Here is a 15,576-nt window from a genome sequence, read left to right as displayed (position 1 = left end):
TGTGCACATGTAAGCACACTGTGCCTGTGTTTGTGTGTGCATGAATAATATCCTTTTCGTTATTTAGAAGGTGTCCATGAAGAAGTTTTGCCTTGCCATGAATAAAAAATCTATTTAATTTTTCCATGGCCTGTCATTTATTATGCTACAAATTAATTCACTTTCCATTTCTCATTCTTCAAATTGTCTTCAATTATGTACTTCCATACTTGATCTGCAGCAATTATTTTTATTTTTCTACAAGTTTACCAAACTTTCTTGTTTTTTTATCAGCTGTTTTTTATTGAGGGGGGACGAAAAATAACAGGAATGTTGTTATAGATTCTTTAGTTCTCAATATATTTACATTGAATTTTGTTCACCTTCAAAATATTCCCCATTGACCACAATGCACTTCTCCAAACGATGCTTCCATTGTTCGAAACATTCCCGAAATTCATTTATCGGGATGTCCTTGAGGCCTTCTAGCGATTTTTGTTTTATCTCCTCCACAGGTCAAAATGCTTTCCTTTCATGTCCCTTTGAGTCTGGGGAACAGAAAGAAGTCACAGGGAGCTAAATCTGGTGAATAGGAGGTGGGCAATTGATGTCATACCGTTTTTTGTCAAAAACTGCATCACAGAGAGGGCGGTATGAGCCGGCAAGTGAGATAGCAAGGGACATATTTGGCTGCAACCCTTTTCATACGCAAATCTTCAGATAGAATCCTCTGAATTGAACTCCATGAAACTCCAGGCATCTTACAGAGTTGATCAATGGTTCTGCGACGGTTTTCACGAATGAGGGCATTGATTTTGTCAACTTTTTCATCAATTCTAGATGTTGAAGGGCGGCCTGAACGGTGTTGGTCTTCAATTGACATTTCACCGGTTTTAAAATGTGTAAACCACTCGTAGACTCTGGTTTTGCTAAGGGCAGTGTCCCCATAAGCAGTCTTGAGCATTACAATAGTTTCCGAGGCCAATTTCCCCAACAGGAAACAAAATTTCACTGCAGCGCGTTGCTCTTGATAATCTCCCATCACGTTTTTTGCCGAAATGAAAAATGTTGTTTCATAGAAACAGCTCTCACGGACAAACGAATCCAGTCCCAGCAACGGCACTCCACATACTGACGCAGGAGGCGTTAGCCTGACATACGACCAGCCGGACAAAGGCTTCCCCTACTCTCGCTCCCCACCGCAACCCAATTCCTGTTACTTTTTGGTCCCCCTTGTATGTATACTATTTGAAATGACTTAAACTGCAGTTCCATGTGTTCTTGTAGACATTTAATCAGAATGGGGTATTGTTTTATTAATACTTATAAGTAATTTATGTCGAACCATACTCAACTTATCTTTCCTTTCAGGAGGATTACGATTTGGTGTTCCACTATTTTATAATCATATTGCAGTAGGGACTAAATTTAGCAATTTTCACTTAAATTATTCATTTTGCCATACTTTAACTCTGTGACATTATTCATATAAAAATTTGTCAAATAAATCATTTTTTTCTTCGCATTCCCGTTTTTTATGGTTTTCATTGGTTTTCCTGAGACAGTAGAATGACTTTATTTGATGCTCCACATATCAACACACCTAGAGCCAAGACTGATCATGAGAAATGCTAGCTAATATATTTGCACAATAGATTATTTTTACTTACGATTGTGCACTGCACTTCACATTAATCAGGTTTTGCCCTTGGTCCTGACACTACTTGATGCCTACTGAGAATCTCTAGCCCACATGACTTTTCCCTATGAAATAAGAAATGGGCAACTGACCTCCTGAACTCATGAGAGGGAGTGGATTAGTCTGCCATAAAAGTCACAAGCTACCAAAATACTCGCTTTCTCAAAATATTTTTTCATGCTGCAGTCATCATTACTTCTTTCCATTAAGACCGCAGCAATTAGTCTTTTATTTATTTTTCATAAATACATAAAAGGAAAGTTTATACTTCAAATCCACTTTGCACCAGAGATAATCATACCCATTTCTAGCAGCAGAATTAGCTGAAAGCACTACGTCACAACACTAAAACAATTTTATTCTTTTATTGTGGAGCCAGTGTCTAGGGCATACATGGCAGCATCTTTGGAAAATTTTACTGCTCCTGCCAGAAATATTCCCTTCCGTTCATTTGTAATTGCATTTAATAAATTTCTAACAGCTATTGCATGTATTTACTAAGAACATCACCAATGTGATTTCATAATGCTAAGGCCTTGCTTTGCCTTACTTAAACAATAATTTTAGTTTTAGTCCTCATACATTCAGGTCTTTTCTCTTCATGAATCTGGAAATACATGATTTTGACCCAGTAAAATCAGTGATTGCACTATTTGCACTTTCAAATACATGGTACAAATTATGACAATGCAAGAAAATAGGAAGACATCCCGAATGACATAAGATAGTGCAAGAGGACAATGGGGTGCCCATGGGTGTGAGAAATAGTAGTAATAAAACACACACACAAATTCAACTCAATAATCATTAGCATATCCCATACTGTCCGATATTTAGAATCAATAAAAATGACACCAAAAAGTTATTAAGAGTTCACAAAAATGAGTTCAATCACTACAGTAAATGAACATTAATTGCCACAAAGGTGCTACTGCTAAAATAATCACTCTGTTGCCTTTCAAATATTTAAAATATGGTGACTAATAAGTGCAATGCCACTTATAGCAAATATATAACTCAAGATTTCAACTTTAAATTATTTTTAACCAGCCATTCTAAAGATATAATACCCATCAGGAAGGAAAGTTGATAAGTGTGAGCTCAATCTGCTGAATGAATACTTGACAAAAACTATGAGATAATGCAAATTAATATCACAAACCTTGTGGTCATGAAGAGTGCCTGGAGTACGCTGTTGGCATAGCATGTATTACCAAGGTTAGAGAGTCCAACATGACCGGCCCGTGCAGCTGTTCGGTACACTACAGGCGTCCATTCCCCCCCTGAGGGCTCCGGATTGGGCGCCTGCGATGGAGACAAGTACTCATAGCTGCTGAAGCCTCGAGTGGTGAGAGGTATCCAACGAAGTCGAAGAAGATACTCATGATTTGGAACTCCCATGCTTGGCAATGGACACTCCTGCACCAAAAATAATTAGAAACAGGCTGCGTGTTAAAATACTTTAACAAAAAATATGAACCTTGAAGTGAGGGTTAAATCAATAAAATGTTTCTTCTTATGAATACTGTACCGATGGTGATAGGATTAATTCTTTTATTAAAAGCCACATCAGGATCTCTCATAAGTGCAAATAAATACCATAATGCTTACTCAATTTCACTTGGGAACATACAATTGAACTGCAGAAATTTGACAGTACAGAAATCATTTGCCATGACTGGAACTCAAGACCCTTCAATTCCAGGCTGAGTGCTTCAACCAATAATGCTACTGAGGTATCCTCTCGCAATCGGTGAATTTCTGTTCAATCTCGGTGAATTGAACAAAAACTCTCCCAACGACTCACTCAAATGATTGTTGAGCAACAACTAAAAATCTGAATACTGCAGAAAGTTTTGTGAGTACCATTCAACAAATGTGCAAACACATTCCTTAACTATTGATTAAGAGTGCTGCCATTTTCATGTTGCGGTTGGAAACTAATCAGACAACCCTCACATAAACATTGACTTGAGCAATTAAGCATGTCTAAGTGAAAAAAATTCTGTTTTCCAGGATTTGCATTTTGCCACATTATACACTTTTTTCTAGGGTCCCTGGATAAGTGAAAATAATGGGTTTTACTATAATTTGTCAATATAATGAATAGGTATAATTTGAATACTTTACATGCTTTCCTCTGCATCATTTCACGTTGTATGTATAGTATGAACTGCAGTAAAACTGTCTTAGAATGATGCCTCCAATGATTATTGATCAATGACGATTTTTTCAAGATGGCGACTTCCGATAATAAGTGTGATATTAGCTCCAAAAATATTCCCGAAAACCAGCTATATTTGGAATGTGGTTTTGGCTGTAAGTCATTTTTCCATTACGGATGTGTTGGTCTTACGGAATCAGTGGCGAATTCCATAGCCAACAACTCGCAATTACTCTATCGATGTGAAAAGTGTTTGTTTGGTCCATGTGACGCAATTAAAAAAATTGAGTGTAAACAAGACGAAGTCCTACATATTGTGACAGATCTACAGGTCAAGCTCAAGGACTGTTTGAAATTAATAAATGACCAGTCAAAGGAAATCGCCATTCTAAAAACGAGTCCACTGAAAACGCATGAGAAACCGAGGGAAATACCGGGTGACGTCAAGATATCGATCACCAACTCATTGGAAAGTGAGCGATCGCAACTTCCCGTGAAAACTGTGAAAGAGAAGAAAAGTAACATGGAACGGTTTAATTATTCTCAAGTCGGAGCTACTGATAATAATACTAATAATAAAGAGCGTGCTCCTAAGGTGACGCTGCCGTACTCTTCCGTTGCTCGCAAAGGAAATGTACAGCCACCACCTGTGGAACCGCATACCACTGCATGCAACATGAGGAAAGAAGACGACGAGGGCTACACCATGGTCTCATATAAACGGAAACCTCGGCCAAAGCCAATTGTGGGGACGTCAAACTTGGACAGTGATTTAGTCGGGCTGCCGAAAATGGTCCACATACACGCTTGGCGATTCAAAGAAGACACGTCAATCGAAGCAGTTAAAAAGTATGTATCAAGTAAAATACCTGGCAAGTGCTTTGAGATCGAGCAGTTAAAGGTATCTAGAGGCACCTATACCTCTTTTCGTGTATCGGTCGGTGAAGACTTAAGAGATGTCGTGGAAAGTCCCGACTTTTGGCCGAAACATGTTTGTGTCAGTAGGTTTTTTTTTCTGAAGGCCCGCCTGACCTCCGCAAAGGGTTAGTCAAAGTTAGACAGCCATTAACAATCGCGCAAGTAAATATTCAGTGCCTTAGGAACAAAGTAAACCTGCTTGAAGTGGCTATGAACGAGTGTGAACCAGACTTTTTGTGTATTACAGAGCATTGGTTAAAATACGAAGAACTTAAGGTTATTTCACTCTCAAATTACTCCCTAGTGTCGTCATTCTGCCGGGCCACGTATAAAAATGGAGGTGTGGCCATTTTCGTGCATAGCAGAATAAAGGGGACTATTAACTCAGTTCACGTGCCTGTGAAGGAAGAAAAAACCTTTGAATGTGCAGTGTGTTTCCATGAAACTCCAGTGGGATTGCTTGTGCTCATCTCCATCTATAGATCACCAACTGGTGATTTTCATTCATTCATTAAAAAACTGGACCAACTCATTTGCTCCTTATATGCAAGCAACAGGATACTCGTGCTGAACGGCGATCTCAACTGTAATCTCTTAGTTGACTCCCCTCACAGATCAGAATTGTTGAATCTGCTCAAAACTTATGGCATGGAATGTTTTAACAATAATCCTACCAGAGTCACTCCCACATCTGCCACCCTAATTGATTACGCTGTGACCAACTTTAACCATGAAAAAGTAGTCACAACTGTTTGCGACCTAGGTATAACAGACCATTGCATGGTGAAAATAAGTATCGATACTAACCAACCAATGGATAGTCCAAATGATAAAACTTACCCAAGGCGGTCTCTCACTCATGGAAATATGCAGCATTTTCTGCTCCTTCTTCAGTCCCAAAACTGGGACAATGTCTATGACCTTAAGTCAGTAGACGAAGGTTTCAATTACTTTTATTCAATTTTCAAACACAATTTTGAAATGTGTTTCCCAGTAACACATCATAAAATATTTCATAGAACTAAATGTAAGCCATGGCTAACTGATGAGATCCGTTATTACTCAACTATCCTTAAAAAACTTGCTATCTCCAGTAAAAGTTCAAACAATCATGAACAAAGGTTACTCTATAAGGAATTTCAGAAGTATTACCGTAAACTGATTTCTACCACGAAAAGAACCTATAATGATAATAAGTTACTTAATTCCAATAATAAGTCCAAAACTGCATGGGAAATAATTAATGACTGTAGAGGTAAGAAAAATCCACAACTCACTCTCCCAAAACTTTGTAACCCTGAAAATAACACTGCCATTAGCTATTCATCTCTAGCTAATAAATTTAACAAATACTACGTATCAGCTCCTTGCCTAACTACTTCTCCAGCCAATGTGCTTTTAGCAAATGCACCATCGTCAATGTTTGCCAAGCCCTGTTCTGAAACCAATCTAAAAACTATTGTCTCCTCACTCAGAAACAAATCCAGTACTGGCCCAGATGAAATTCCTGGTAAAGTTGTTCATCATTGTTTTGAAGCCATAAAAGCACCCCTTTTATTTTTAATTAATGAATCTTTGATACAAGGGATTTTCCCATCCCAATTAAAAGAATCAAAAGTAGTGCCCATTTATAAAAACCATGGCTGTGTAAATGATTTGAATAACTACAGACCAATAGCCGTCCAAAATACATTTGCTAAAATATTCGAAAAAGCCATGTATATGCAAATAGCATCTTATCTCGAAAAAAACTTCCTACTTTCTAATTCTCAGCATGGATTTAGATCGGAAAGGTCTACCACAACTGCCATATGTCAGGCAATCGACAGCATACTTAATTCATTAGATGCTAAACGCAAAACTCTTGGAATGTTTTTTGACTTGTCAAAGGCTTTTGATAATGTAAACCACAATAGACTACTAATTAAACTCAATAGAATAGGAATTAGAGGAAGTCCTTTAAACTGGTTGAAGTCCTTTATTCATAATCGCACTCAAAAAGTAGTGTTATCAGTTGATGGGTCAAAATATTCATCCGAAGCATACCAAGTTAACAAAGGTGTTCCACAAGGCTCAACCCTTGGGCCACTCCTCTTTCTGATTTACATCAATGACCTACCTAACTGCTTACCAAATAATGATGGAATAATACCAGTGTTGTACGCTGACGACACTAATATAATAATATCAACACAAACATATCCCAGCCTTGTGGAAAAAGCTAAGTCTGTCACACTTGCTATAAACAAGTGGTGTACAGACAACCTTCTAGACTTAAATGTAAATAAAAGTAAAATAGTAAACTTTACACACAATAAGAACATATCAGATGATCTGCTGGTAAAAATCAATGACCTATCAATTGAGCGTGTGACAGAATGCAAATTTCTAGGTATTTCTCTATGTGCAAATATTTCTTGGGATACTCATGTAAAAGCCCTCCAACACAAGCTCAGTTCAACTTGCTACTTATTAAGACACCTGTATGAAACTACAAGTAAAACTGTACTACTCAATTTGTACTATGGGGAAATTTACTCAAATATAACCTACAGTATAATATTATGGGGATCAGCTGCTATTTCTCAAACCATCTTTAAAATGCAAAAGAAAGCTATTAGAATCATCGCCAGGAAACCTTACAATGCTCCATCAAGGCCTATTTTCCATGAATTAAATTTGCTACCACTCCCATGCATCTACATTATGTTTTTAATTCTATATATAAAAAATAACATCGGCAACTATTCTCTTAACTCTGCCTATCATCATCATTACACCAGAGGCAGGAATGACTTCCATTATGGGAATATAAGAACTAAAGCATTGAAATTAGGACCCAATGAAATGGGCATCAGATTATTTAACAAACTACCCAAAAGTATCAAGGATACACAGGGAACTGCCGTATTCAGGCATAAACTAAAAAGATATCTACAACGCAATATGTTTTACTCGGTTGATGAATATCTCAACAATATTCCCGACCAGTAAGTTCATACTTTTAGTTTCTAGCAATGGTAATGGTCTGATTCATGTTTGTGATCAATGATTTTTCTGAATTTGATATTGTATGTGCATGTTACAGCCGATGTTCATGGGTTTGTACCAAACACTTATGTAACTATGAGCATCTATTCTTTTATGTATCTTAACTGAGCCTGTGTCTTTGCTCCTCATTGACGTGCCTTATATCATGTACATACTTCACCCACCTGGTATTTTTGTATTGTGATCTCTGGGCAAATAAAAAGTAATAATAATAATAATTAGAGTTATTAAATAATACATTTCGCAGTGTTCAGAAACAACATGGATCCTGAATGGCACTCAAGCTAATCCCAAATCCTTGATGATAGTATTCCTGAGATGCCACCAAAAAATTGAATAAGGAAAGGGCAAATATGTGTTTCTCTCAAGTGCATTCTCTGCATCGAGAGGTGTTCCAGGCCATCGCTGTGCATTTCACCACGGATGAAGCCTCTCTCACCCACCCATTCCCCATTACTGGGTCATGAGGATGATGACAGATTAGCTTTTTCTTTTACTCCTGTGTGGAATACACACACACACACACACATGCACTTGTGTTCTTGAGAAACCGGGAAAAATAAACTCTGGAAAATATAATCCTTGAGAACGAATATATACATTATGGACTTTTATCTTTTCACTCAGGTTTGCAAATTGACCTTCTCATCAAATATGTTACGAAGATGTGTGATGGCTTAATTTGCTTGATTAATCTGCAAGAATTTGCTCACCTCCAGAGCTTCCCGAAGAACTTGCCGAGTTGGATCTGATCCACCATGGAGGAATAGCAGCATGGAACAAAGGTCAACTAGCAGCTGCAACGATTCTGCACTGCCAGGGACTCCATCTTCTCGGTCCTCCCTCAGACGGGATAAAAGTGGAGGAAGGTGAGGACAAACCTAAGGGAGAAGGGGAAAATTATGCATGAAAAGAATACGATTAGCATTGTTCACATGGTAAAACAATTAAAGAGAGAATTTTTAAAGCATAACTGAAAAGAGAATTTCATTTTCTGAAGTTCAATAATGGATAAAATGCATACACCCTGAAAGTCATACGATTATTGTAACTTGTAAAGATTTCTTCTGGTTAGCCCATTTTCTATAAGTGGCTTAAGCACATTTTTTAGCATCTGTAACTTTACCATAGGAAGCAAAAGTTATGATAGCTATCTTGATGTGATTTTGAGAGATTTTTATTGCATTTTCATGATTATTTCAGACATAAATTAGTTTGAATAGTTTTCTAACAGCTTACCTTCAGAAATGGCTCGGGAGAGTGTTGGAAGCCCAAAAGCATGTGAGACACAACAGGCAGAAGAGATTGGCACAATGAAGGGTCATTCAATCCTTCAACCAACTACCAAGATAGTGGCAACAGCAACACATAAAAGATAAACCAAATGCCATAGATTTACACATGTACCAGATAAAAACTTTGACATAAAATAAATACTTAATTGATTCCCTGATATCAAGGACTAGATGATTTACGCGATAAATTCTGGGAGTAGACACAATCATTCACAAACTTAGGGGGCTAGAGCTTAAAGCTATTAATAATAGAATCTACTATTCCATCAATGCATTGGGTTTCTAAACAGGCCATATGTAAATAGAGAGTATACAAAGCGAACGGTAACTACGGCCGTATAAATATAATGGGAAGAGTTTCCATCGGCTGGGGTGAACTCTTCCCATTATGTAAATAGAGAGGTATTGGTGGGAAAGGAACAAAAACACTGCCTTTCCACTTAAAAGTATATTTTGCAAGATAATTGGTTTCATTTCAGAGTAAGATTATAAAGCCTGGTCCTGTTGATGCTACTATGTACCTAAACCATGGTCATGAAACATATATGTACGTATATTAATGCGGAAACACAATGTATTTATTCCTTTTCCACCATTTATGAAGGATATCCAAGAATTTATGCCAGTAATAGTTTCCATAGCAAGGTACTTTTCTAAACTTTCAATGACAATTTTCTTGTGACACAATAATGTCAGGAAAATGAATTATAACTAGTCAGCCCGAAATAAAACAGAAATATTTATTTTTATTTCATAGATAAATCACTGAAACTTTATCCCTTGAAAATTAATTTGACGACTTAAAAACTATTATCTACATTAAAAAAAGCAGCTCTTTCACGACATAATGGTTCAGTACTTATGATGCGGGTTTTACAATGATACTTTAGGAAAAAATATAAAAAATTAGACTGGGAATATTTTTTTTAACATCGAAATAATCTCCTTTTAGCTTGATACACTTTTCCCAGTGACTTTACAACATTTTTAAGCCGTCAAAAAAGCAGGATTTCGGAAGGCCCTCAAAATTGGTATTTCTGTTGACAATGACACTTCTCACCTATTAACCAGATTATGAGAGATGCCAACAGTTGTGATTATATTGACATACTTTCTATCTCACCAAGATTCCATAAAAAAATGTTATTAAAAATATCTGAAGAAATTTTGAATGCTAATTATTGCTATGTGGATATCTGTACATGTCAATATCAACTTTATGTAATGTGTACCTGATTGCAATTGATTTTTTTCTTTTATAATTGTGGAACTAATATATGTTTTTTGCATTGCTTTATGCATAGGAATATTCCCATTAAATAGACGAATAAAATAAAATTAATAAAATAAAATGACCTTATTTAATGAAAACTGTTTTCTGCCAAGCCAATTTTTTCAAGTTTAGAATTAAAAAAAAGTCACTGGGGGAATATTTGGTGAGTATAGTGGTTGTTTCAATTATTTGAACTTTAATTCCATGATTTTTGCAATCGAAACTGCACAGGTGTACCCTTCCACTGTCTTGGAGAGAGAGAATTTTTTTCTTTGCCAAATAACGACTTTCTTTCTTGATTTTTTTGCAGATGAGGAGGATATTGCATACATAAATGCCTATTTTGCTGAGAAAGACCTCAACTACTATTCGGAAAGGTTGAAAAATTTAACTGGTTGGTATGCTCAGAATTCTGCATCCCTTTTAAAATATGCAAACAGGAGTCCGCTGTAATTGTATTTCATTAGATGTTGTGAGTAACTCATATAATATGAATGAAATAGCACTTAAAACTATTACCTTGTCAATGTTACTTAAAGTCAAAGCGATCAGAATCCGGACACGTGATTCACAAGCAGCTTGGATGACTCGACGGTTGTTGTTTGAGTCTTGGGATGAATATGATGAGTACATGCTGCTGGGATACGAGGGCACCAGTCCTTGCAACAGGGCCAGCACCCAGTGGGACAAATTGCTTGCCCCAGGCCAGCGGAGCAGCCAGTCACAGAGGAGATGGCAGAGCAGCGCCGCAACAGCACCTTCTCCACCTCCACCACTGCTACCTGAACCGAGTACACCAGCCACTGCCCCAGGGATAAGTCGCAGTGGGACGAGTTGCAATATGGAAGCCAATGCTGGGCAAAGTTCTTGCCACGGCTTACCTGAGACAATGAAATTTTGCATTAATAGCATATGCATATCTTTATTTACATATATTCACTCTCGGAAAAGCAACAAAAAAGTGCATGACATGATTTTGGAAGCAGGCACATGAAATTGCTAATACTGTATGGATATGAAAAGAATTCATAGGTTACATTTAGCACGAGGAATTGCACATGACAAAGCTTTGTGAAAGATGGGTGCCAGGCGTGCCCACAGAGGATCAAATATGCATTCAGGCGACACTTTCCAAACAGTGCTTAGCACGCTTTAAGAAAAACAGGAGTGATTTTCTTTGTCAGTAAATTAAACTAGATTAAACATGAATTCGCCATTACACAGCAGAATCAAAACAACATGAATGGATATGGGCTGGTTCTTGACTTATGAAGACAGCAAAAATGGTGCCACTCATGCAAAAGGTCATGGCGTTAGTTTTTTGGGATGCAAAAGGAATTCTCCTGATCAACATTCTTGAAAAAGGTAAAGCATTAACTGGAGAGTATTATTCTAATCTTCTAATGGAACTGGAAGGCTGGATTCATGGAAGGAGAGATCGTTTGCAGAGAATAAAACTGTTATCCATCAGGAAAATGCACCTGCCCATAAAAGTGTCTTGGCAATGGGAAAATTGAGGTATTTGCACTATGAAGTGCTGCAACATCCACTCCATTCCCCAAATTTGACGCCCTTGGGCTTCCACCTCTTCTGAAAACTCAAAAAGTTTCCTCGCTGGTCAACAGTTGTTGTCTAATCAAGAAGCGATTATGTTTGTAGACAAGTACTTTGCAGCACTTCTGGAAGAACATTACAGAGCCAGGATAAGGCGATTATGTTGAAAAGTAAAATTTTTTGAAAACATTAATTGTCAATTACATCATCAGGCTGAAAAATTTTCAGATCACCCTCATAGATGCATTATTTTTTGCTTTACAAGACAGAGATACCAGCCTGCCATGAATGGCAAAAAATTATACCTTACAATTGTTCTATTCAAAATTTACATTTAGGTGGCAGGAGATATCATCAAGAGGTAGCACCATCCTGTATGCCATGCTATAGAGTCTAGCTATTGGCCTTAAGAGTTTAAACCTGATAAAATAACATGGCAATTTTTAAAATATCAAATTTCACTATCCTAACAATGCTTAGGCTTTGGTCCCTCATGTAATTCATGCAGCCCAAGGTGTCTGCGGGTTTAAGCTTCAATAGTGTTGAAAAGAACTATATGTCCCGGACCATATGTCACTGTTTTGAGGCAATATTTAAGCCACGGTTTTAATATTTCCTGCAAAGTACTTCTAAAAAAATTCCCAAATGAATAGTGAATGAATACAATGTACAGTCACATGTGGTGATGCTGAGAAACTTATGCACAATGGGATGATGGGAATGTCGCCTCTCCACTAACGCATTGAATATCTCCCAATAAACTTGGTGTCTAGAGGCATTCAGCCTTAAGTTGCATGAGAGTGCTGTTAAGGCATAGAAAATGGTTGCATTCAATAGAAAGTTTAATAATATCAAAAGAATAACAGAAATTAATAGTGGCACAAAAAGTTAAAATTAGAATAACTTCATGGGATCTTACGAGAGAAGATTGTCAGATACTATTGCATTTTAATTTGAAGTCATGGTATGCTTGAGAATATAGAAACAGGGCAGCTGAAAGACATTCTGGCCCACCTCCAAATGAGAAGATGATATGAGAAAGGAGGGAGAAGAAAATGCATTTAGTAAATACAGATAAGAGTTAAAAAAATGTCGTTCATACACTCCTAATGACCAAAGCTTGAGGCACATGTTAAGAACTGGACAATAAATCACAGGAAGAATGGGATCACTGTTTCAACAAAACTGATTTTAATAGAAGCAAGAAAATGGGCAATAGGTAAGTGTATTACCTATTTTTTTGAAACAATATCATGGCACAAGAGATTCACGAAGAGAAATGGTTGGTGCATATGTACCATAACTATAAAAGCACAAAAACTGCCTATGAATATGAAAGAAAGGTTATAAGGCACCAACTGATGATGCCACTCCAATGGGAAGAATGAAATGGTTATCGATTTCTAGTACTTGTGATTGGTTGAAAAAGTCTTGGCATAAAGTTAAAAGTGAGAATATCATAATGTCTTTTATAAAATGTGGAAATAGCAATGCGCTTGATAGAAATGAAGATGACATTGGGTATGAGGAATGTGACAACTCCAGTGAAAATAATTTCGGAAATGATTTTGCAGCCGTAATGAATTTCTGGGATTTTACGATGAATAAAAATTGATATAGCTGGTAATTGAGTAGTTTAACTATTCCATTTCATTCACTTTTTGTGTTAATATTAAAATACTTTGATCCTTCGCTGTCCACTACAAGTATTTTTTGTAAATTCTAACCCTGAAAAATCACAGTGCATCTTATGCACTGGGAAATATGGCACATATGTAATTTATTAACTGTCACTAATCTTAAGCAAACTCTGGGAATGTTTCATGCATTCATATTTTCCGGTGATGGAGTTCTACCACCAATTGGTTATTTTTCATGGCCAACATCATCAAAGTAACACACACATGAACAACACGCTGTGAAACATTCATCATATGAGCTAATAACTCTCGATGAACTCATATGAGTCAACAAACTTTTGAATATGCAAAATGGCCCATCAGGGTGGATTACTCTGACTGAAGACACAAACAAATTGGGATTTCAAGAATCTCTCACCATACTGTCACTATTTGTGAACAAATGCAAAATGAAATGGAATTTTTCCTCAATCATTTTCTTTTTAAATGCTTTTTTTATAATATCCTAAAAATATTTCAGGCCAGATTTTTTTTTATTTTTGAAAAATTATACTTTTGAAGTCAATACCGTGACTATATGCGATCAAAATATAAGTTGCTTTTCTTTAAAAAAAATATGGTACAATATATCATGCAAAACTCATAAATGATTGTCTATTGATGTTTTTATATCAACTTGAATGAGGTACAAAAACCTCAGTATCTGAGAACTGTGCACTAGGAGAGCAGCAGGGTGGAAAGACTTATAAGTCCATGGAGGGACCAGGGAGGAGACTAAAATAGTAATATTCTAATGTCCAACCACCAACCTGGCAGAGACATACTAGTACTAGGGTTATGGAACTGTCTGTGTACCTGGCACGGACACCAGAGAGTGGATTATCTGCAGGCATCGGAACACCCTCTTCTCCTCCTCATCATGGAAGCCATTGGTCACTTTCCCTTTGGTCGGCAGCCGGCCCTGCCGCCATATCAAAGCCACTGTCTCGGCAACCTCCCTCACTTGAGAAGCAAATGTGTCCAGGGTCATCACATCCGGGGTGGGCATGGTGAGTGATGCAATACTCTTAATGAGGGCTTCACACACCTTCATTTCCAGTTCTTCATCAGCTTCATCACCCACCTTCCCACCATTTATTTTCTCATACAGTTCACTCTTCTTGCCAATGTCTCCAGCTGTGGGAAACAATACAATACATTATCCATATGTAAACATAAAATGTACTATGATTCACTGACATGTGGATTACCACGACAGCGAATTTACTGCAGAATGGAGCTCAAATCTTGAATGACTGCTAAATGCACAACAACATGATTCTACGACTTCTTTATCATTAGCATGGATTCACACTCATGATGCATAACAGTCTCTTTAAGCTTTGCATTTTAACAAAGTAGTTCATCTCAATACTATATATAACTGGGTCATTTTTTTGAACCATATTCAGCCATTCAAATAATTTCAGATAATAATTTAGTTTGATTCCAGAGTGATTACAAATTAGTAAAAATATATTTATCTATGCCCACTAGTCAAAAAGCTATCATCAAAATCACCCATTTAAGGTTGTTTCCCAGCTCAAGGATGGTATAGATGAATCAGTCTACTATGTATCCCTCTCACAGGTGCCCAAGGACCACACTTCCATTTTAATATAGAGTATATGTTACGCAATATAAAGAGTTAGAGTCATAGCAGAGTGACAGGTTGTTTCCAATGTCTAAGATGAATCTCAATAGAGGAATTATGTGCAAAACTAACTATGTTGCCATGCCAATTCTAATCACAGGGGGTCCAAAAATAAGGGATAGAAGTAGCTGAGACCAAAACCCATGAATATGGGTATTTCATTTTCTAGTCCATTCATGTGGCATATGGGCTCTTTTAAATATGATGGTTATGGTGGTATTAACTGGATGTGGTGGTATTACTATTTACAAACAAAGAATTTTCCCATTTAGGGAACTGTAAAAGAACAATTAACTCTAAAATTATTATA

The 15,576-nt window shown here is 37.0% G+C and overlaps 1 protein-coding gene across 1 annotated transcript in view; it reads right to left on the bottom strand.

Annotated features, from left to right (window-relative positions):
* Positions 1–15,576, bottom strand: part of LOC139692410 (ubiquitin carboxyl-terminal hydrolase 35-like) — a 33,035-nt gene that overhangs the window by 5,232 nt on the left and 12,227 nt on the right. The window contains exons 3-7 of the mRNA XM_071590588.1: positions 14,429–14,749; positions 10,899–11,260; positions 9,051–9,152; positions 8,525–8,692; positions 2,841–3,097 (exon numbers count right to left, since the gene is read on the bottom strand). Coding sequence (XP_071446689.1) covers positions 2,841–3,097; positions 8,525–8,692; positions 9,051–9,152; positions 10,899–11,260; positions 14,429–14,749 — 1,210 coding nt within the window. The remainder of the gene's footprint in view (positions 1–2,840; positions 3,098–8,524; positions 8,693–9,050; positions 9,153–10,898; positions 11,261–14,428; positions 14,750–15,576) is intronic.

Source organism: Hetaerina americana, unplaced genomic scaffold (genome assembly GCF_022747635.1).
Source record: "Hetaerina americana unplaced genomic scaffold, ioHetAmer1.1.p SCAF_4, whole genome shotgun sequence".
NCBI classification, from domain to species: Eukaryota; Metazoa; Arthropoda; class Insecta; order Odonata; family Calopterygidae; genus Hetaerina; species Hetaerina americana.
The sequence above is the reverse complement of the archived record's forward strand: the minus strand, read 5'-3'. Positions and strand labels throughout refer to the sequence as shown.